General features: G+C 32.1%; 1 protein-coding gene across 1 annotated transcript; it reads right to left on the bottom strand.

Annotated features, from left to right (window-relative positions):
• Positions 1–75: 75 nt before the first annotated feature.
• On the bottom strand, positions 76–807 carry LOC108473343 (60S ribosomal protein L27-3). The gene has a single exon (XM_017774837.2). The coding sequence runs from the start codon at positions 703–705 to the stop codon at positions 298–300; it is 408 nt and encodes a 135-aa protein (XP_017630326.1). The 5' UTR covers positions 706–807; the 3' UTR covers positions 76–297.
• Between the last annotated feature and the right edge of the window lie 24,404 nt (positions 808–25,211).

The following is a 25,211-nucleotide window of genomic DNA, read 5'->3' on the forward strand; positions in this document are numbered from 1 at the left end:
TACCCATTTCTCAGGCAGGAGAAACAACTCCATGCAGCAACCATAATACCAAAAAAATGGCAAAACATTGGAACATTTTATAATTAAAAGATTCTATTTTTGAGAGATAAAAAAACATAAATGTCTAAGAGAAATGAGTAAGCAACATAGCATCATATAACAACAAAAGAGCACATAAAAATATCCCATCGGAACAGATTCAAAATCCGTCCTTAAAATTCAAAATGCTTGAAACACTAGATCCAAATTCAAACTTTTTTTTCTCAAAAAAAGATACTATAATAAAGGTAAATACCCTCAAAACCTAAGCTTAGTAAAGAACCACCTGTTCTTTCCAGTCTTGAACCTCTCTTCGAACCTCTCCTTGGTCGCCTTGCAAGCCGCCACTTTCTTGTCCTTGGTCTGAAGTGCATCGACGGTAACCACGTCTTTCAAGTCTACGTCGAGGGTGTAGCGGGTGGGCATCAGGTGCTGGTAGTTGACGAGCTTGACGAAGCACTTGACGCGCGATTTCTTTGCTGTTTTCTTGGCGGAATCCTTGCGGATGACCTTGCTCGGGTACTTCTTTATCCCTGCAACCAAACAGTGGCCATAGGGGCGGTCACGTGTTCCATCGTCGAAGGATCTAACGATCACCGCTTTGCGCCCAGCATATCGGCCTTGGAGGACAATCACGGCCTTGTTGGATTTCAGAAACTTCACCATGGCGGCGACGACGGCAGTAGCTCCGGTTCTCTCCACGCAAAAGCCCTTACTTAAGAATGGAGGACAAATCAGAATGAGGTATATATGGTATGAATTAGTGAAACCCTAGCATTTTTAGAATCTTGCTGGATTTCAGTGGGCTTGAACCTGGGTGAAGTAGAAACTGGACTACTCCAATTCAGAGACTTGGTGGGTTTCTGTATTGGTCGGACTGGGTTTAGATCACCATGGTTTTTTGTTTTTTATTTTTTTTATTTTCAGGCTCATATTACTTGGTTGGATCAGTTTTACTGTTTAAATAATAATTAAATATTAAATTTTTACTTTTAAACTAACATATTTATTTAAATTTAATTTAAATAAATATATTTTAATTATTTAATTTCAATTCAAACTCAATTAATGAGTTCCAGCTTGATTTTTAGGCTAAATAGGTATACTGATTTTTTTAATTGACCAAATAGTTTTTTTTTTAATATTTAGGAAAGTAAACAGATTTTAGAGAGAGTGTGTAAAAGTACACCCAGCTGGAAGCGCTTTCACACTTTCTCTCCTTGGCCATTGATTTTTTTAGGGTTTTTTAGGTTTAAGATTTTTTTATTTAGGAATTAGGGTTTTTATTGGTTTAAAGTTTTGAGAGTGAGATCTTGAAATTTATAGGTAGATTAAAGAGGACAGGGATGCGGTAACATGTCTCAGAACATATACATTTCATATGTCATGCCAGGATAGGACAATTACGTCATAAACTCATCTTATAGAAGTCAAGTTTCAGGGTGATAGTGCTTGATACGGTTACGAGTTAAAGTGTAAATGAAGGTCCTAGTCAACTGTTGTTATGCAGTCCAGGTTCGAGTATAACTGGGGGCCAATTAACGGTCGTTATGCAGTTATGAGTTCAACCTTTTTGGATACCCGCAAATAAAGCTTTATATATACCATACATAAGATTAAGATCATAATCATAGGGAAAAATAAAGATGCAACTGAGGAAGAAGATGCAAGCGCGGACGAAAGGGCAACGGAGGTTGTTCACGAATCTGAATCTGACCTCAATCCAATTTGGCAGTCCAAGCTGGATGGTTCAGAAGTAGCAATTTTGTTGAACAAGAGTAAGTTCTAACTGAGCCAAAACCCTGTGCATTTTACGATGATGGTTTGGACAATGCTCCGGATCCAAATATGTGATTCAAGGCATATAAACCTTCGACCCATACGCAAAACGTCAACCTATCAGCTGAGGGTGATTTAGAGTTCCCGTAACTCCCACATAGAATACCTAGCCATGCAAGTTCATTGTCAAATGTTTGGGTATTAGAAGTTGGCATAGAGTATCACAACAAAGATGTTTTTCTTGCTGTATCGAAGCAGTACAGCTTCAAAAACAGCATGAACTACCATGTCACAAAATCTCGTTCAAAGAAATTCGAGGGAAAGTGCGCAATGCGCAATGAGAGGTGCCAATGGAAAATCATGGCATCTTTTCGGAAGAAGACAAGCTTGTAGATAATAAAAAAGTATATCAGTCCACATACTTGTGTTGTAGCAGGTGCGCGATGCGATCACCCAATATTTCTATGTGATTTCATTTTTTCCAATAACATAACTTTGACTCGTACTTTGCAGGTGTAACTCAAGATCATCCAAGGCTAGACTCCAACATGATATCTGACATAATTCTCCATATGGTGAAAGCGTATCCCAAGATTTTCGTACTGATAATGATTGCCAACATTCATAATCAGTACAGTTATACGCCATCATACTATAATGCATAGGTCGCAAAACAAAAGGCTATGGATAAGTTGCATCATGGGTGGGACAGGTTACATAACGATTTATGGCAATGGTGTCAGGTACTGGATCGGTATGTACCAGGTTCTATCATTGATCTAGAAACACACGCAGTGTACTTCTACGACTGTCTCGTCCTTGGGAAAAGAGTTTTCCATCGATTGTTTTGGACTTTCTGTAACACCCTATACTATGTTCGACTCAAGGAACCTGATATAGGAATATTACATTTGGTGCCAAAGTAATTCTTGGCTAATCACTAATATATTAGAACAGAAAAAAGGACACTTGGAATACACTTTGTAACACCCCTATCCCGTAACCGTCGCCGGAATAGGTAAGGGGCATTACCGGACTTGTAACTCATGTCAGAACAGTAAAATTTTGAACTTTTTCTTGAAATAAAGATCATTCATTTAAATAAGTACTAAGCACAGCCAGGGATAAAATTTAAACTTCTCTAAGTAAACATTCAAAAGATGCCATTTTCGCATGGCTTATATACATTAACCAAAATATTCTTCCGCCATTAGTCTATTCTATACATGCCATAAGATAATCCAAAACATAGCAGTACCAAGCAGTGGATAGTGATAGTGTGACAAGTTGCTGACGATCCCCGAGCAAAAGGCCAAATTCAACAATCTATAAAACAGAGAAACATAACAACAGAGTAAGCTTTCATAAGCTTAGTAAGTCTTAAGCAAATTTAAAAAAAACTCTTGAACTCAAATATAACCAATTTGTTTATTTGATTCATATATATAACATTTCATTTCATATCTATAGTTACCCTCATCGGTCAAGTCAAAATGTATATCTCCCAATATCCTATAATATTTCTCCATAACTGTATACCCACATATTCATATGGCATTTTCATATTTGCTTTCCACTTTACAATCATGATTTAATTTCGATGGGTCTAACATGTACAAGTATTTATCACATACGACCAACCAAATTAAAGTCGATCTTACAATTCTCATATAACCTCTTTCTAGGTATACCCTTTTGGCGAATATACACAATTACGTAATATACACAATAAGCGGATAAATTCTCACTTGATAGTGATCTCTTATAAACATAGGTACATTACATATTTTCACCTAACTTTTCACATTGACCAAATGCAATAATCATAGAAACAGTCTTATTGTTTTACTCACATATGCATCACATAACAACCTTGTGATTTAATTCAAATCAAGCTTAAATATAAGCTCGAATACATACTGTCCAACTTAACGCATTGAACGTATTTATTAACAATTGTTCTTGTGAAGTCATATAATCTTACGCTTTACTCGAATCATCAGTGAGACCTTTAGCTCGGATAATCCCCACACGTAGTCATCGGGTCTTCGCGGACATAATCTCCACACGTAGTCATCGGGTCCTACCAGAATATATTTCAAGTTTCATGTACATTTAATCCCATGTTACAACATTCACATCGACTATCATATTTGTAATTCATTTGCCTCATCAAATATCTACTAATACACACCTTTCACAATTTGTTATTCGCCACAATATATATACACATCTCATACATATTTCACATTAGCCATTTGGCTTTACCACATATGCATGGCTCATACATATTTCACATTAGCCATTCGGCTTTACCACATATATATATCTCATACATATTTTACATTAGCCATTCGGCTTTACCACATATATATATCTTGTACATCAATTTCATCATAACAAAATTGACTAGGTATACTAGTCATTTACGACTTATAGCCTCACTTTAATCTGATTCGGTACTTTGATTAAAATTTTAATTGATAGTTTATAAGCAACTCAAACAGTTTTATCAATGTTTACTACTTAATCACAAATTCACTACAAGCTGTTTTTCCGAGCAATAGTCATTAAATTATTCAGAATCTGGAGCTACAAAACTCAAAATGAAGTGCCGTTAATTTTCCTAAAATAGACTCATACATATTTTATCCATAAAATGTTCAGAATTTTGGTTTGGCCAATCAATACCATATTTTTCTTAAAGTTTCCCTGTATCTTTGTTTGACTATACTGACCACTCTTTACTACGAATCAAATTCCTCATTGTACAGAATTTAAAATATGTTCTTGTTTATTTCATTTGAAACTAGACTCATTAAGGAGTCTAAGCATATAAAGTTTGTCTTATAACAATTTTTGTACAATTTATAATTGTTTTCTAAAAATAGAACAGGGGATTTTGGAGTCATTCTGACACTGTCTCACACAACTTTAAATATCTCATTATCAGCAATTCCTTTGCTTACACAGTTTCTTTTATAAGAAACTGGACTCATTAAGCTTTAATTACATAATTTATTCAGCCCCTAATTCAACTCCAACAATTTACGGTGATTTTCTAAATTCACATTACTGCTGCTGTCCTAAGCAGAGTTATTACAATTTATTCTTAAATTTCCAAAGTTCAAACACTTAAGAACTTACCTTGAATTTGATCGACTTAGTACAAATCGGCTATTCAACTACTTTCTCTTTTCCCCTATCCGAATTTGGTGTCCTTTGTTCTTGAGCCTAGAAATTGGCCTCCAAAAAACCGAACATCCCCAAGCCACTTTCCCCTTTTTCTTTCTTTAGTTTCGGCTAGAACCCCCAAAAACAATGAAGTCTCCCCTATGTTCTTATCACTCACTATCTTTTATTATAATCATTTTACTAAATATAAAATACATATACACATAAATTAAGTGCAATCATGGTCGGCCACTAAAATTAAAATGGTGCATTTGACATGCAAATCCCATCTTTTAAATCATGCACATATTTGGCCCTTTTAATTAACCTCATACATTTTCAATGTTTCATATATAAGCCCCTTTAATAAAATTCACATCTAAATGACAAAATCAATACACCAAAATTTCACACATGTAATTTCACATATAATAGACATGAAATTTAACATTTAATTATTTTTGTAGCTCGGTTTAGTGGTCCCGAAACCACTTCTCGACTAGGGTCAGATTAGGGATGTTACAACACTCCCCCCCTTTAAGGATTTTCGTCCTCGAAAATCTTACTAATGAATAAGTTCAAATATCGTTCTCTCATTGAATTATGTCTATGTAAACATTAGCTCATCAATAACAATTGTAATTCATTACGGATTTCACATTGATCTATAACATCATTTGTTTATCTTAAAACAAATACATAACATCAACTCACATATTCATAACCCACATTTTCATTCATGTATAAGTTGTATCCTGGCCGAAAGTACACATATTCTCGGACATCCCAATGAATATCCTTTACAACTTTATCATATCTAAATATTCAACTTAACTTATTTCCAAAGAATATCAACTTCCACGCACTGAACATTTAGTTCATTTAATTCATTCAATCATAGTTAAAACTACCAAGATACAAATCGAATAGGCATAAAGCTTCACACAAGTGATGCGGTGTCCTCGATGCGGTCTTACTCACTATCACAGATCAATGCCGTCGCCCCAGACGAGGTCTTACATGAAACAAAATCCGCACACACAAGGCTGCCATCGACCGATCTCGCACACATAGTGCTCGATTGAAGAACTTCGACACATAGTTCCTCATATTCATTCGTTCTTATTCATTAAAGTAACTTAACCAAGTCTATAAAACATCATATATGTACACTTTTAACGTATCTTTTCATTTAACTTTGAATTCATATAGTGAAGAACATTAAACTTGCTTAAATCACTGGCATTAAGCCTGCTAGGCACGAAGGCCCGAATACACATCACCAGTACAAGACCTGCGAAACTTTAACCCATAAATAATTTCAGCACAAACGCCTTTGGACCTCAAGTCCGGATTTTGTCCCAGCACGAATGCCTTCGGGGCTTAGTTCGGATACATCACCAGCACGAATGCTCTTCGAGACTTAGCCTGGATATAACACCAGCACGAATGCTCTTCGGGACTTAGCCCGGATATAACATACTGAACTTTTATGCATATTTATCCATCAAGTATACATTTCACTAATTTATCACATTGGCATTTCATTTGCTTTATTCGTATACAAGCACATAATGTATAACTTTCATTTGACATTCGATCTATATATACAAGGGTCACATATCCACCTAATTCTCACAGTTTATTTTCTAATGATCATTCGGATACATGCTTTATACACAACTATCTCGTAAACAAATTTGAGTAAAGTAAGATCTATGGGCCATGATTCATATATCATACCTTTATAACATGCCATTCTAACTTTTATACTAAACTTAATTACTCAAAACTTACTAAATTTATCACATACCTTAGGGCTTATACTTCTAGTTCGCACATGATATATGCATATCATAAAATTCATTGCATCATTCGAAAAAGGCACATAGCAAAATCAACAAGTACATTTCACATAGCATATCATATTCGTAATTCACTCTTTTCTCAATTTTGACACATCATAAGCATGTTCCAATCCTCTCAATACCATCTGCTACATTTCGATCAGATCAAAATTTATTATTATCTGAAAAACACATTTTAAGCGTCGAAATCATCACACTATCATTTTATCACTTTATGGCATGTATAGCTAGACTCACACGTGCTACGTTAGTCCTAGAATCGACTAAACCGTGGCTCGATACCAATAAATGTAACACCCTATCCGTGAATCGTCATAGGAATAGGTAAGGGCATTCTGGGACTTATAACTCATGTCGAACAAGAAAATTTTGAACTTTTATTAAAATAAAGATCATTCATTTAAATAAGTACTAAGCACGACCCAGGATAAAATTTAAACTTCTCTAAGTAAACATTCAAAAGATGCCATTTTCGCATGGCTTATATACAATAACCAAAATATTCTTCCGCCACTAGTCTATTCTATACATGCCATAAGATAATCCAAAACATAGCAGTACCAAGCGGTGGATAGTGATAGTGTGACAAGTTCTTGATGATCCCGAGCAAAAGGCCAAATTCAACAATCTATAAAGCAGAGAAACATAACAACGAGTAAGCTTTCATAAGCTTAGTGGGTCTTAAACAAATTTAAAAAACTCTTGAACTCAAATATAACCAATTTGTTTATTTGATTCATATATATAACATTTCATTTCATATCTATAGTTACCCTCATCGGTCAAGTCAAAATGTATATCTCCCAATATCCTATAATATTTCTCCATAACTGTATACCCACATATTCATATGGCATTTTCATATTTGCTTTCCACTTTACAATCATGATTTAATTCTGATGGGTCTAACATGTACAAGTATTTATCACATACCTGACCAACCAAATTAAAGTCGATCTTATGAATTCTCATATAACCTCTTTCTAGGTATACTACCTTTTTTGGCCGAATATACACAATTACGTAATATACACAATAAGCAGATAAATTCTCACTTGATAGTGATCTCTTATAAACATAGGTACATTACATATTTTCACCTAACTTTTCACATTGACCAAATGCGCAATAATCATAGAAACAGTCTTATTGTTTTACTCACATATGCATCACATAACAACCTTGTGATTTAATTCAAATCAAGCTTAAATATAAGCTCGAATACATACTGTCCAACTTAACGCATTGAACGTATTTATTAACAATTGTTCTTGTGAAGTCATATAATCTTACGCTTTACTCGAATCATCACGAGACCTTTAGCTCGGATAATCCCCACACGTAGTCATCGGGTCTTACCCGGACATAATCTCCACACGTAGTCATCGGGTCTTACCAGGAATATATTTCCAAGTTTCATGTACATTTAATCCCATGTTACAACATTCACATCGACTATCATATTTGTAATTCATTTGCCTTATCAAATATCTACTAATACACACCTTTCACAATTTGTTATTCGGCCACAATATATATACACATCTCATACATATTTCACATTAGCCATTTGGCTTTACCACATATGCATGGCTCATACATATTTCACATTAGCCATTCGGCTTTACCACATATATATATCTCATACATATTTTACATTAGCCATTCGGCTTTACCACATATATATATCTTGTACATCAATTTCATCATAACAAAATTGACTAGGTATACTAGTCATTTACAGCTTATAGCCTCACTTTAATACGGATTCGGTACTTTGATTAAAATTTTAATTGATAGTTTATAAGCAACTCAAACAGTTTTATCAATGTTTACTACTTAATCACAAATTCACTACAAGCTGTTTTTCCCGAGCAATAGTCATTAAATTATTCGTAACTGGAGCTACAAAACTCAAAATGAAGTGCCGTTAATTTTCCCTAAAAATAGACTCATACATATTTTATCCATAAAATGTTCAGAATTTTTGGTTTGGCCAATCAATACCCGATTTTTCTTAAAGTTTCCCCTGTATCACTGTTTGACTATACTGACCACTCTTTACTACGAATCAAATTCCTCATTGTACAGAATTTAAAATATGTTCTTGTTTATTTCATTTGAAACTAGACTCATTAAGGAGTCTAAGCATATAAAGTTTGTCTTATAACAATTTTTGTAAAATTTATAATTGTTTTCTAAAAATAGAACAGGGGATTTTGGAGCCATTCTGACACTGTCTCACACAACTTTAAATATCTCATTATCAGCAATTCCTTTGCTTACACAGTTTCTTTTATAAGAAACTAGACTCATTAACCTTTAATTACATAATTTATTCAGCCCCTAATTAAACTCCAACAATTTATGGTGATTTTCTAAATTCACGTTACTGCTGCTATCCTAAGCAGAGTTATTACAATTTATTCTTAAATTTCCAAAGTTCAAACACTTAAGAACTTACCTTGAATTTGATCGACTTAGTACAAATCGGCTATTCAACTACTTTCTCTTTTCCTCTATCTGAAGTTGGTGTCCTTTGTTCTTGAGCTTAGAAATTGGCCTCCAAAAAACTGAACATTCCCAAGTCACTTTCCCCTTTTTCTTTCTTTAGTTTCGGCTAGAACCCCCAAAAACAATGAAGTCTCCCCTATGTTCTTATCACTCACTATCTTTTATTATAATCATTTTACTTAATATAAAATACATATACACATAAATTAAGTGCAATCATGGTCGGCCACTAAAATTAAAATGGTGCATTTGACATGCAAATCCCATCTTTTAAATCATGCACATATTTGGCCCTTTTAATTAACCTCATACATTTTCAATGTTTCACATATAAGCCCCTTTAATAAAATTCACATCTAAATGAAAAAATCAATATACCAAAATTTCACACATGTAATTTCACATATAATAGACATGAAATTTAACATTTAATTATTTTTGCGGCTCGGTTTAGTGGTCCCGAAATCACTTCTCGACTAGGGTCAGATTAGGGATGTTACACACTTAATATTTTTCCTAAGTACATGTCATTCTATTCAAAATTTTAAAACATACTCTGTTGTTGCTTGAAGATGTGATGAGGTGAAAGCTTGCAAATCTCAAAATTCAACTCTTCAAAAATTCTTGTACCTAATCTGCGCACGGAAACAAACCGTACGCTGAGTATACACCCAGTGGTATTACTATAATTCAAATATTTAAGGTAAAACAATATATATATATATATACACATTAAATCTTACTACTATTTTACCTTTAATAAATCTTTCGTGCATTTAAACTTTAATTTTTAATTTAATAATATGTATTTTAAATGGCTTTTCTTCATTTTAATTTATATAACTTCTTACTACATCAATATCCATTTCATGCATTTCATCAATAACCATTTCATAAATCATTATTTCATAAATTTCATTTTTATATCTCAATTCAATAACTTATTCTCAAGAAAATATTCATTTCTATTCATAATTAATCAATAACAATCATTGTTCAAGACTTTAATATAATCATTCGAAATCATCGGTTATTTAGTAACATTAGTCTTACAATAATTATAATTAATTCATATGATTATATTCAATTAACTCATACACTATTTCATTATTTCCTATTCATCTTATTTTCACTTCTTATTTGAGACCTTAATTTCAATTCATATTTCAATTCATAATTTCACTTTTCATACTTTCAATAGTTCAATCGATCAAATTCATTCGATTTTCTCATTTTATTTATTTAACTGATTTAAATATCAAAATTCGATATTTAACAATTTCATGAACCTTAAGTTCATGCTTCAAATCTCATGTCTCAATTCAATTCACAATTCAACTCATAATTTCTTTCTCATACTTTTAATAGTACAATTAATCAAATTTATTTAATTTTCTCATTTCAGTTATTCACCCTATTAACAGACCCGGACCTTGGTGGATACACGGATCCAACCAAACACACCAAAATGGCACCCAGTGCCTGATCGGATAGTTCGAAACAAAGTTGACACCCAGTGTCTCATCGGCCTAGCCGAAGTAAAGTAGTATCCAGTACCTCATGAATCTATTCGAAGTACAATAGTGACACCCAGTGTCTCATCGACTAGAGGTCGAAGTATCCCTGAATACTTCCAATCCTATGGTATGCCAACTATATCCGACTCAGCCCGACTAGTTAATAGGGTATTTAATTCACTTTCTTTGTTTCAATCAATATTCACATCAATTCCACTTAAATCACAATTTCACTTTCATTTCAAAAATTCACTTTCAAAATCAAATACACTTTTCATTCACCAATCAAAATACAATTCAATACTAACACATATTTTTCATTCAATTCAACTTCACTTTAAATCCCAAATTCTCTTTCAATTCAACAATTCAATCATAATCCAATACTAAAATTTATTTAACAACCATTTCAATTATCATTCAATTCCATAACAACACTTACCTCATAATTTACTTACCAAATACATAATTTAATTTAACATTTAATTTCAATAGCCATAAACACTTTTAAATCAATTTCATTCAAATCAATACCATTATTTCAATTACTTTCCTAAATTTATCTACCATGCACTTTAATTAAAATATAACAATTAATAATAAATAGATTTGAATTATAGTAATACAAACCCGAATTTACTCGATTATTCCTCGATAACCTTCTTCTTTCCTTTGTGTGCCAATGCCTCGAGTTCCTTATTAGCTACGAAAATAATAATAATTTACACTATCAATTACAACATTAATTTATAATAATAATTGAATTTCTATCCAATTTATATTTTAGTTCCAATTTAGTTCTAACTAGATTAATAGATTTATCTAATTTTCTAATATAATTCACACTCTATTTCCATTCAATTTCCTTCCATATTCTACTTAACTATCTAATGTTCATAATAAAACCCTAATTTAAAACTTCTTTCAATTTAATCCCTACAACACAAAACTTATAGCCTAATTTACAATTTAATCCTTTAATCAATTCTAACTTGAAATTCTTTCAATTAAATCCCTAATTCCATAATTTGTCCAACATGAACTATACTTATAAACCTATGAACTTTCAAAGTATCAACCTAATTTCATCAAAACCTTGTTCTAAAGCTTCTAAAACATCAAAATTAAGTAAAAGGAACTTAATTGACTTACCTATTAAAGCTTTAAACCTTCAAACCCTAGTCTTTTCCCCTTTTTCTTTCATTTCCCTTCTCTTTCTTCTTGTTTTCGAATGGCTTCTGTTGTTCTTTCTTTTTTTCTTTTGTTTTTCTTTTATACCATATATATATATACACACTTTATTTTATTTATTTACTTAACATATATTATAATATATTTATTCTAAATATCTATTAAATATTTAATCATATATATACAAATGTACACCATCAATACCATACAATTGTCATCATTTTTTTATTCACATAACAATCTTATAATTTAATTATTTAATTAACAATAATATGGTTTAATCTAATTATCTATTACTTTAATATTAAGTAAATTATTTTATAACAAGTGTACATATGTCTATTTATTAACAAATATTTATATTACATTTGTCACCTTTTAATTAGTTTGTCATATAAAACTCTTATATAATAATTATTTATTTAATAAATATATTTTACTTAATAACAATAAATAAATAATAAATATCTATTTTAACAAACAATACATGTATTACAATTGTATTATACTTATTATTACACATGTATTTTATCTCCACCCTACATTTGTCATAATTCAATTTATTTGATAATATTAATAATAATAATTATTATTATAATAAAATTTAACAAATATCTATTTGCTTAAATAAAAAGTAATTAAATATTTTTGTTACAATTGTATACATATTATTATTATATTTGCATATTTTTATCACCATCCACTTGTCAAAATCATATTATATTTATCATATAAAAATCTAATTATTTTAAATTAATTTAATATAATTTATTACTAATAAATATATATTTTATAATTAAAATCTAAGTAAAAATCTTAGATTTTTACTTAATATGCCACCTCAACTTATGCTAAATGACATTCTTTCCATTTTGGTCCTTTTACTTTCTATTAACCTATAATTTAACTTTTACCCCTTATTCAATTTAGTCCTTTTTTCTAATTACCCTTAATTAAGCTAAATTCACTTAATTAAAACCTAATTAAACATACCACTAGACTCATAAATATTTCTAATAATTATTTACGAACCCATTTCATTAAAAAAGAGGCTCGATATTGCACTTTTTTTATGCCCGTGAATTTTGGGTCATTACACCTTCAGTCAATGCAAAGAAGCTTTCTGGCACTGCAAGTCTTTGGTACAAATTTATGGCACTTGGCTATACGAGAGGTATGACCATCAGTTTTTGATGGTCGTTGCCGAGGATGGTAATCGGAAGATTCTACAGATAGCGTTTGCAATAACTCCAGGAGAAAAGGCAAATGATTGGGATTTCTTCCTTAGTCGATTGTGTCGTCATGTTTGCCCCTAGCCTAACTTATGTGTCATCTCCGACAAGGGACCCGAAATCTTGGTCGCTATTAAGCGACATGGTAGCCTTTGGGATCGCACACACCATATGTAATATATATGACAGTCTGCTCCAACTATCACTCAAAGTGGATTTCGAAAAGTGAGCGAGAACAAGAAATTGACATAGGTATACAGTTGCCACTATTTCTGCAATCATGCTATACAATATTCCATTCATTGTTTGAATTCATAGGTATAATTTTCTCGACAAGGTATGAGCTTGTCCAACACTGTTTCCATGAAATGTTGGATAACTTCGCGCCATCAATAACTACGGTGTGGCGTACCTCGCTAACATACCATTCGAACAGTAGACTCAATCATATGACGAGGGCCTATGATACGGGCACTTAAAAACAAACCTAGTAGAATGCATCAATTTTGTATTAAAGGGGACGTGTCATTCGCAAATAACCTTGATTGTCAAAGAAACTTACAATCACTTGGTAGCTTATTTCCAAAGCGGGTTAAGGCATATGCTGGACAGATAGCGGGCAGTAAAAATTGGTGCGAGGATGTCATGAAAGAAATTAGACGAAATGCAGAGAGAGCAAACACTATGTATCTAGTGGGTCACTCACGTCCAAACATGAAATTTTAGGTTATGGAGTACGCTAAACCCGACCAAGACATGTCAGAGGTAGCATACCGTGTTAACTTACCAAAAGGAACCTACGATTATCTGATATTCCAGACACTTCGATTCTTTTACACACATGAAATTGTTGCATGTGTGAATGCACGAATACAATACATGCCTTATATTAACAATGTGTACAAACTGAAATGCATGCACAATGGATGGAGATCAAAATTCCTACTTGTCCCATATGAGAGTATGTGGCCGCTAGTGTCCAACACCCGTTCGAGTTAGCACCGAAATATCAACTTGTGTCACCTCCCAAAAGGTTGTTCGAATTCTACTCGGATACGTACCAATATGGTTGCTTGGGAAAGGGACAATCAACAAAGGTTATGTAGCTATTGTAAGAACCCAGGGCATATGAAGACAACATGTCAATATTTGAGGGATTCTGTAATACCCCTAACCCGTCTCCATTGCTGAATTAGGGTTACGGAGCATTACTGATCAATTGGAAATCATTTAACATCATATCATTTAATAAACTAATCTCAATCAAAATCATATCAAATAAAGACATTTGGTCCCTAAATCGAGCCTTTAAGGCCCTAAAAATAAATTAGAAGCAATTCAAGATTAATTTGAAACAAAACAGAAGTTCTAAGAAAAAGATGCAAAAATTAAAAAACAGGAGTCACATTGCCGTGTGACATAGCACAGGCTGTGTAACATTTGAACAAGGGACACACGGTCATGTCTCAGTCCATGTCCTCACCCGTGTAACTCACTGAGCAAGGTTACACAGCCGTGTCACAGGCTATGTGCTAGGCCATGTAACTCTCTGAGTTGCCACACACAGTCATGTGGTAGGCCGTGTAACTCATTAACTTGAATCAATGGAATTCTACAAATGAAACACGGCTATGTGACAGCCTGTGTGAACCCAAAAATTTATTTAAAATCAAGTCATTTCATATTTAATTCATACCTAACCATTCATACCATTTGGGCTTACATGCAAGGGATTTAAACATCAATCAAATACACATAAACATTGTAACATCCCGAATTAGGGCCTAGTTGGAATAGTGGTTTTGGGACCATAAATTCGATGTAAGAAAATTTATTTTTATTATATTTTTATGGTCTACGATTTCATGGAATGATTTCACGAAAATTTTATTCGAAAACTTTGACGTTTAGGCACTCAATTTGGTCAAAAGGACTAAATTGTAAAAATAAAAAAGTTGAGTTCTACATGTTAGAGGTGTCTAATTGTTATGAAATTTTAAATGGGAGGTCCTTAAATGGTAATTAGACCATTGTGTTATTTTTTGGACAGAAATGGACATGAAATGGGTGAAATAGAATATTATTAAGTTAGGGGCATTTTGGTAATCTAATAATTAGAAAGAATTAAAAATAAAATAAAAGCCAAAATTTCTTATCCATCTTCTTCCTTGGCCAAATATGACATGAAGAAACCATGGCTAGGGTTTTCCAAGCTTCCAAGCTCGATTATCAAGGAAAACAAGATTTGGGGTTAGAACGAGTTGAACAAAGTTAAACACAAACTCGAAATAAATAGTCGTACTCCAAACCGAGGTAATTTCATATGTCAATGATAATGAGATGATATTATTGTTCATGCTTGAACTCAAATTGATGTGTCAACATTGTGTGATGAATATTTATATAGTTGATATGAAGATTATATATTGTGACAAATGCCTAAATATAATTATGTGCAATACCATGTTTATTTCATGGATTAATGTCCAAATAAACATGAAAATGTGTTGAATTGTATGTACATTGCATGATCAGCTATGCTTATTAGTATACTTGTGAAAAGAGAAAATCCCGGTTGAAAATAAAAGGGATATCTAATGGATACGCTATTCTTACATGATACGGGATCCTGCATGTGTTGCAGAAAAGAATTTAGCCCGGACGGGTAATCTGTTGATCTCGGTATAGAAAGGATCTAGCCAGAACGGGTGTTCCTTGAGTGATCGAGCCTCCCGAAGAATATGTGTGCATTATGGATTTAGCCCAGACAGATAATCTGATTAGGGTCTGAATTTAGTCTAGACTGGTAATTCAGATCCAAGCTCATTAAAAGTGGTTGTCACTACAAGGGATTTAGCCTGGACTGTTAATCCCGACATCACTCTATGAGTTTGTGTTACGGGGGATTTAGCCTGGAATGGTAATCCCGCCGTAAGATGTGAGGTTCGCGGGAGTGCTTGCTTGAAAACGATCACTTGTATGACTTGACGATAAATGAGCTATCTATCGAGATTTTCGAGAAATTCAACGGGTATTATAATAAATAATGTGATGAAAGTCCCGAGATGGGCATGGTGATAAATGTAATGTAACACCCTCTAACCCTTATCCGTCCCCGGAACAGGATTATAGGGCATTACCGGTCTGTACAGTTCAATTATAATCATTTATTAAAATAAATGTTTCTAACCCTGCAAATTAAAACTTCAACCAATACAATTTGCTAACATTCAAACAATCCAAATACACTTAAATATGCTCAAATCTTACCAATCTAAACATTTTATAACCTATCCAATAAATCTTTTTAAGTATATCACTTACTATATCAATTATTTCAACTTCATACTATATACCATTGACAACCATAATTTACTTATTTCATCAAGACTTTCACAACCTACCCGATCTTCAAAATTTTCTTCCAATGTGAAATTGAGTTCTTGTTTTGTTGGGCTATGTGAAGTTATAGAAAAGTCAGACCGGTAAAATATTGTTTGGTTTTGCTTCTGAAGTTACAGAAAGTTTATGATAATTTTTCATGATTTGAAGCTCAGAAGATGATATAGATCAGATCTCTTGCATGTTATATCGACAAAGGATATTTAGATTTGATGTAATCTATAGTATGAAAAAGAGTCGGTTGAGATACTAGCTTGAGCGGTAATGTCATAATATTGAGGAAGCAATACGGGAACCGAAAAAAACAGTGAGATCACTGAACCCCCACCTCTTTTTTAGGTAAATTTCGAGGACGAAATTTATTAAGGGGGGAGAATTGTAATGACCTGAATTTTACCGTTACAGAAAAAGTATATTTTTGGGTCTCCGTTTCTGAAAAATGGATTCGTAAATATTTATTAAAAATATTTACGAAGTTAATCGAGTGGTTAATTAGAGTTTAATTAAGTGAATTAGCTTAAATTAAGGATAATTGGATAAAAGGATTAAATTGAATGAAGTGTGAAAGTTTAATTATAGAATAAAGAAAATTGAAAGGACTAAATAAGTAAATAAGCCAAAAAGAGTGCCAAGTGTATGGCAAAATAAATACAAATGTAACAATAATAAGCATACACTTGTACTTCATGAATTTAAATTACTTACTATTTAAGTAAATAGATATTTATTAATTATTATTAAGTAAAAAGATATTTATTAAATAATTATATTATAAGATTTTATGTGATAAATAAATTAAAATATGACAAATGCATGATGATGATATAGTAAATGTGTCAATATAAGAATATTACACTTGTAATAAATATATTGATTAATAAATAGATATTTATTAAGTTATTATATTATTATAAAACAAATAAAATAAATAAAAGTAAATAGAACAAAACAAAAGTAAAGGAAAAAGAAACAAGCTAACAAACAAAATAAGTAACAGAGAGGGCATTCGAAAAACACGGGAAGAAGAGGGAAAGAAAAGAAAAGGGGAAAATTGGATTTTAAAGCTTCAAGGTTGTTTGGTAAGCTAAATTTAGTCCTTTTCTCTTAAATTTGATGTTTTAGAAGTCTTAAAATAAGGTTTGGATGAAATTAATTTGATAGTTTGAAAGTTTATGAGCTTTTAAACAAAGTTCATGTTGAAGAAAAAGAAGAATTCGGGATTTAATTGAATAAATTTTAAGTTAGAAATTGAAAAAGGGATTAAATTGTAAAAGAAGCTATAAGTTTTTGTTTTAGGAAATTAAATTAAAAGAAATTTTAAATTAGGGTTTTATAATGAACATTAGATTGTTAGGGTGAACATGGAAGGAAATTGAGTAGAAATGAAGTGTAAATTAAGTTAAACAAATAAAAGAGTTAATTAGGATTAAATGGGAATTAGGGAATAAATTGAATAAAAATTCAATTAATTATTAAATTAATGTTGTAATTAATAATGTAAATTGTTATTATTATTATTATTTTTTAGTAGCTAACAAGGAAAACGAGGCATCGACATCCAAAGGAAAAGAAAATATCGTTGAGGAGTAAACTTGTATTCGGGTTTGTATTACTATAACTCAAACTATTTACTAAATGTATACTGAATTTATAGTTATGGAATAATTAAGTTAAGGTAAGTAATATATTTGAAATTAAATATGAGTATGTGTGAAAATTAATTTATATATGAATTAAAATAATAGATGTTTGAATTGATTGTGAATTGAAAATTTGTGTGTAAATGAAATTGAAATTGGAAAAGTAAAATAATACCCTATTAACTTATTGGACTAGATTTGATACAAATGGCATGCCATTGGATTTGTGATTTTGTAGTTCGGCCGAGAAGATGTTTCTGTTATTATATACTTCGGTTTATCCGAAGAGGCATTTAATGCCTTACTGGTGTGTTATGGAGGATTTATAATATTCCGGGTGTGTTTGGGTTGGATATTCTGGTGTGTTTGGGTGGAATCCACGTATCTGTCAAAGTCCGAGCCTTGTTAATAGGGTAAATAATTGAAATGAAATTTTGAAAATGAGATTAATTGTTTTGGCACTATTGAAAAGTATGAGAAAGAATGTATGAACTAAATTATGAATTGAGTTGGTATGTGAAAAATGAAATATGAATTTAAGATTTATGAAGTAATATAATTATACATATATACTAACATTTTATATTGTTTAAACTAAGGTATTAAATTATTATTTTAATATAAATTGGATGTAATTGAGTATACTTAATCATTGGTTGGAGTATTGATATTGGATTGTTTTGGGTTTAAAGTTTGCAAGGGGTTTTATGTAAAAATAAGCGGAAATGCTGTCAAAATTTTAAAAAAAAATTAAATTACGAAAAAATTTCAGGAGAATTTGAACAAGTTCCGTTTCACTTTTAAATTTACGTTTTGGCTTCGAGCGTCTATTATTAGGATTTAGCTATTATATTATACTATGAATATTATTTTTTATTTGTGAATTATTTTGTAAGTTGTCTGATATGTCTGGTAATGCCTCGTAACCCTATTTCGGTGACGGTTTGGGGTTAAGGGGGTGTTACAGGTAAAGTTAATTGATATGCTATGGATATGTACAGGTACGTACATTATACTCATAAGTGATGCCTTATTGAAATGTGATAAATGATGAGTAAGCGAACTCATGCATATGTATGTGTATACATGATAAACAAGTAAAAAGGTTTGAAAGATGAACCATCCTTATGCTTATGATTATGAATTTGTTGTAATACCTTGTTAACTTACATTGTGTAATGAGATATGGGTTTCATGAAATGATGAGTCCATGATCAATGAGCTTATGATAGTTACTATGAATTTGCACTAAAATAGTTTTGGAAAGCAGCAATAGTCTGAATTTGAAAATCCACCAAAAATAGTGGAAATTGAGTTAGAGACTGAATGAAATATTAAATTAAATCTTATTGGGTCTAGTTTCAGATAAAGTAAATGGTGTTAGTAAAGGAATCTCATATGATGAGATATTTGAATTCCTGTGAGGCAGAGTCAGAATGAGTTTGGAATCCCTTATTCTGACTTGGGAAAATCACTAGAAATTATAAAAAAAAAATTATGAGTTATGAATCATATGAATGAAATCCTTAATGGGTCTACTTTCAGTAGAAAGATATGATAACATTATCTAAGTATCGTACTATGAGATAAATAAATTTTAGTGAAGAAAGGTCGAAGCTGTCAAACAGCAAAACAGGGGATACTTTGAATAATAAACTGTACTTATTGGCTAGACCAAAAATTCTGGAAATTTTATTGTAAGAAGATAAATAAGTCTAGTTTCAGGGAAAATTAACAGATCTTAATTTGGAGTTCCGTAGCTCCAGATATAAATAAATAAGTAACTACGACTCAAGAAAACAACTTAACCAGAATATGAGTAAAAGTGTCATTGTGATTGATTGCCTAAGGAAACATGTTGTTATAATGCTTATTATTTTCATATGGACTTACTAAGCTTTAAGCTTACTCCCTCCTCTTCATTTCTTTAGTGATGTCAGGTCGGCTCGGGGTTGGAGATCGTCAGAGGCAGCATCACACTATCAAGCTATCAACTCCAGAGTATTGTCATACGTGTATTGAACACTTTCAAGTGAGTGGCATGTATAATGACTAGTTTTTATATTAGATGTTGTTATGATTAGCCAAATGTATCGGCTTATATTGATCTATTGTATATAGCCATGAGATGTGGCTTATTATGGTTATGGCTTGTAAGCCTAATTATTCCTGCTATGGGTTAATGCAAGTCGTGTGATTATAATTGGTTGCTATGAATAATTAGTATAACACATGTATACGATGAATGCCCTAGAACCATTCGAGGTGATCGTGGCCATGGAATGAATATGTGGCCTGGTAGTAAGTTGATAATGATTAAACATGGACAATTTTAGAATGTGTAGAGATTAAGTGTTGGGTAATAAACACTTGTAAGACAACATGCAAATTATTTAATTGAATCTTTCTCAAGGTCGATTAATCATTAAATTAATGCTATAATTTGGGTCCATGATGTGTAAAGTATGGGAAAGAATTAAGGACAACATAAGGCTTGGAAAATAGCCTAAGTGTTGGCCACACGGGCAGAGACAAAGCCATTTGTCTCAGCGTGTGGAAGACACGGTCTAGCACACGGGCGTATGGCTCGACCGTGTGGATCAATTTGTTTGGCTGACGTCATATATAGAGAGTTTCACGGGCTGAGGACACGGGCGTGTCCCAAGCCACACGGACGTGTGTGACCACACGGCCCAATCCACACGGGCATGTGACTCTCGAAAGCAAGAAAATTGTTAAGTTGCCCAAAGATTTTTAAAGTTCTCGGTTTAGTCCTGAACCACCCCGATGTATGTTATAGGCTTCGAAGGCCTATATAAAGGATGATATGCATGTGTTTGAGATGTTTTAATTTTGGGCAAAAATTTTGTAGCCCGGTTTTGCATGTTGTGAATGTTTAAGTCCGGTAACACCTCGAACCCTGTCCTGGCGTCGGATATGGGTAAGGGGTGTTACAAACATACCATTTCAAACATCTTAATTCATCTAACCAATATATCATTTAAAGGCACCACAATTGTATCAAAACATTATGAATCAAACCAAATAATTTGACCATATCTCAAGCAAATAACCTAGTTCAAACACCTACCAAAACACATCACAATGACCATTTTCAAGTCATCATAAACATACCAAAGGAGTTATATATATACAAACATTTACAAGTGACCAAAGTGACATAACTTGGTAAAGCATTGAAGTTAATCAAACCAAACTTTACTTTAAAAGTTTAAACATACCAACACACTCATTATACGTCCATGAAATACCATTACAAAAGACCTATACATGCCATTATTAACCTCAGCTAAAATACTCAAAAACTACCGAAATGGTTGTTGGATAGTGTGATAGGTCCCTGACAAGCTTCCAACTGATTGAGCTTCTGATAATTTATAAAACAAAGGAAAGTAACTACATAAGCAACAAGTGCTTAGTAAGCTTGTAAAAACTTAAACATAACTTATCATGTCATTTATACAATTCATAGATTAAACATAAATCATTACCAACGGCATAAGCTTAGTAAAAGCCTATACAACATCATCAAACTCACAAGTTAGCACACTTGTCCATGATACAAATGAAATCAACCATGAGATATGTAGTTTACCATATATAAACACATCATTTAACTCATCAATGTTATCATAAGATCATGAATCATTCTATTTGTATACTTAACATTTCATTTCCTTTTCTTACCTGTTGAACCATCTAGAATTACATCGGATACTCGGGAATGCTCATACATAGTGTTTATTTCCATATAACTGTAACTTTTCCTTTACATCAATGCTCGCATGAGTTGTGAAATAGGCCTGCTCACACGAGCTGTAGGTGGAATGTAAGCTACACGATGGTACCCACATGAGTTGTAGAGAATACGTAACAAATGCAAGACCTCAACCATAGGTAGGACATTCAAGACCAGCACTCGAAACATAAAATCCCTAATGACATGGATACATTTATAGCATGGATACATTTATATATATATATATATTCATTTATATTAAAACAACATAGCAAATAGTCAATTTAACTAACATTAAAAAACGATCATAGTTCATACGAAATTACCTTGATAACTAGGGGCATAGTAATAGTGTCAAACTAATCCGAAACTTTAGTTTTTTCTCGATTTAAGCCTGATTGTGGTTTATCTTGATCTAAATAAATAATTTCATCCAATTAAGTTCTTCCAGTATTCAACTTAATCCATAGTTTATATTTAGGCAAAATTACAAAATTACCCCTAATACTTTAACTTTTCACAAGTTAGTCCGTAAACACATAACTTACATATAACTCATTTTAGCCTAAATCCAACTTAACCAATGTTACAAGGGACCTTGAAACAATTCATTATTACCAACATTTCACAATAAAACCCATAGATTTACACTTTTAACAATTTAATCCCTAATTAAAATTTCACCGAAAATCACTTAACAAAACATGTTTATTTTACAAAAAAGATTAATAATATATCAAATAAAATCAAAACACATTCAAAAACATCCATGGCAAGTCCTTCAACCGTTAACAATTTTGCAAATTAACCCCGGGGCTAACTAGATTAAGCTAAAACATATTTAAAAACATAAAAATCATTGAAAATGGGACTTGAATTGACTTACATGCATCAAAATAAGCTCGACCGACTTCTTATCCAATGGCCATTTTAGGGTTTGAAGCAAAAATGAAGAAGATGCCATCTTTATTTTGTGTTTTATTACTTAGTTTTTCTCTTATTTACCAATTTACTACTTTAACCTTATCATTAGCCAAAAACTTCAATAAAACCTATCCATAAACATCCACTAACTCTTTAATTGGTATATTTACCATTCAAGTTCATTAACTTTCATTTTCATAGCCATTTGACCCCTTTAACTAATAGAACTCAATTTTTTCACCTTTTATGATTTAGTCTTTTTCACCTAATTAAACATTTAAATATCAAAATTTCTTAACAAAATTTTAATACGACCTTAATATAATCCCGTAGACATTAAATAAATATTAAAATTATAATTCACTCGTCAGAATTGTGGTCCCGAAACCACTGAAAACAGGTTGTTATAGATTCATTAAGTACTCAACGTTGCTAACATATATTTTTTTTTGTACATAAATTGATTACAATGCTTTTTGTCAACATTTGAGTTGCTAGCTGGACGCGCTTTCACACACTCTCTCCAAAATCGACCTATTTCCTTAAATCTTTAAAAAAATGTCCTATTTGGCCAATTAAACAAAAATATCGACACATCTCATATTTAGCTTGATATTTATTTATTTATTTTGCGGGCTTGTGTATTTTGGGAAGACAAAAAAATTATTAATGCATCACAATATACAGTTGTTATACGTGGGCAAGGGTGTAGCTAGGGGGCTGGCAAGGGCCAAGGCTCCCTCTAAAATGGAAAATTTTCCATTTAGGCCTTTTAAAATTTTTAAAATTCTAAATTTGTAAAGGTAAAGTTACACTTTGGCCTCCTCTAAAAATGGTAAATTTTTTAATTTAATCTTTTAAAAATTACAAAGCTATAGGGTATTAAAATGGTAAAATTGTGTTTTTACTATAGTAAAAATTACAATTTAATCCCTCCCAAAAAATTTTTATGGCTTCGCCTTTGTATGTGGGTATTCAATTTAATCATGTGTTATCGTCACATGTGAGTTTCCATCTGGTAGGTTGGTTTTAGTCTTGATTATTCTATTTTTTAATCAATTTATTTTTTTATATTGATTTTATTTTATTTTGTTGCTGCTTGAATTGCATATGTATCTTGGATCCTTGTCAACAATATGTTGTGATAGTAAAACAATATGTAAATGTTGGACCAAGTCTTTATCTTCAGTACAACTAGCCAAGGGTATTTCTAGCGGTGAAAACATCAACTTGGCAACTCATAACGACGATGAGACTCCCTCGCAATTGCTAGAAGTGCGATAATCCTTTACTAATATGAGGTCTATTGAGTTACTACTGAGGTTACCACTTATGAGAGAGGTGAATTATGCATCAAACTTTAAGCAAAAAGAAGTGTTGATGCAACATGAATAATCAAACAAAGTAAAGCCATTAAGGAAGGTACATCCCAAACGATATTCTAGTGCTACACAATGTGATTTGCCTAGACCATTGAACGTAGTTTATACACAAACAAGCCTTGTAGCTTGTAGGCTTTACTAAGGCTTGGTAGAGACACAAGAGTCCTTTCAAAATTTTAAAACTAGTAGGCAAAGTGAGTTACAAATTAGAGATGTCTTTGATACTTAAGGTTCACTCAGTGTTCCATGTCAATAAACTTAAGCCTTTTCATGAAGATAAAGGGCATCCCGAATGAGACAAGTCACAACGAGCACCAATAGAAGTGAAGGTCACTTATGGTCGAGATTTTAAGTGTATGTTGGAAAATCAAATTGTTCGACAACACAATTATAGGTCAAGGCATGAGTACTCTATCCAATGGAAAGGGTTTCTTAATAATGAGGTTAGCTGAAAACTGACTTAGGCATTGTGACAGTATCAAGACAATATAGACTATTCCATACCAAGATACAACGGAAGTGTAACTAGAAGAAGCGGGGGAAAATGCCATAACCCACGCACAAAAACCCATGACTAAGAAGCACACTCTAAACTCAAGTTGTTCTTATGGATGATTTGAGCTTACTTTGGTTTACTAAGATTGGCCTGATACTTAAAAGATTTTAAAAGACTCATCTTCTTAAAGGTTAGTGAAACTATAAATACTCTCGTATTTTATATTTTATCAAGGTAAATTTATATTTTAAAAATAAGATAATAAAATTTATAAGATTAATGGAATTTAAGAA

Source organism: Gossypium arboreum, chromosome 11 (assembly GCF_025698485.1).
Source record: "Gossypium arboreum isolate Shixiya-1 chromosome 11, ASM2569848v2, whole genome shotgun sequence".
Lineage (NCBI taxonomy): Eukaryota > Viridiplantae > Streptophyta > Magnoliopsida > Malvales > Malvaceae > Gossypium > Gossypium arboreum.

Bases quoted from the DNA above. Each gene is read 5' to 3' on its own strand.
- LOC108473343 (XM_017774837.2), bottom strand. From the start codon at position 705: ATGGTGAAGTTTCTGAAATCCAACAAGGCCGTGATTGTCCTCCAAGGC.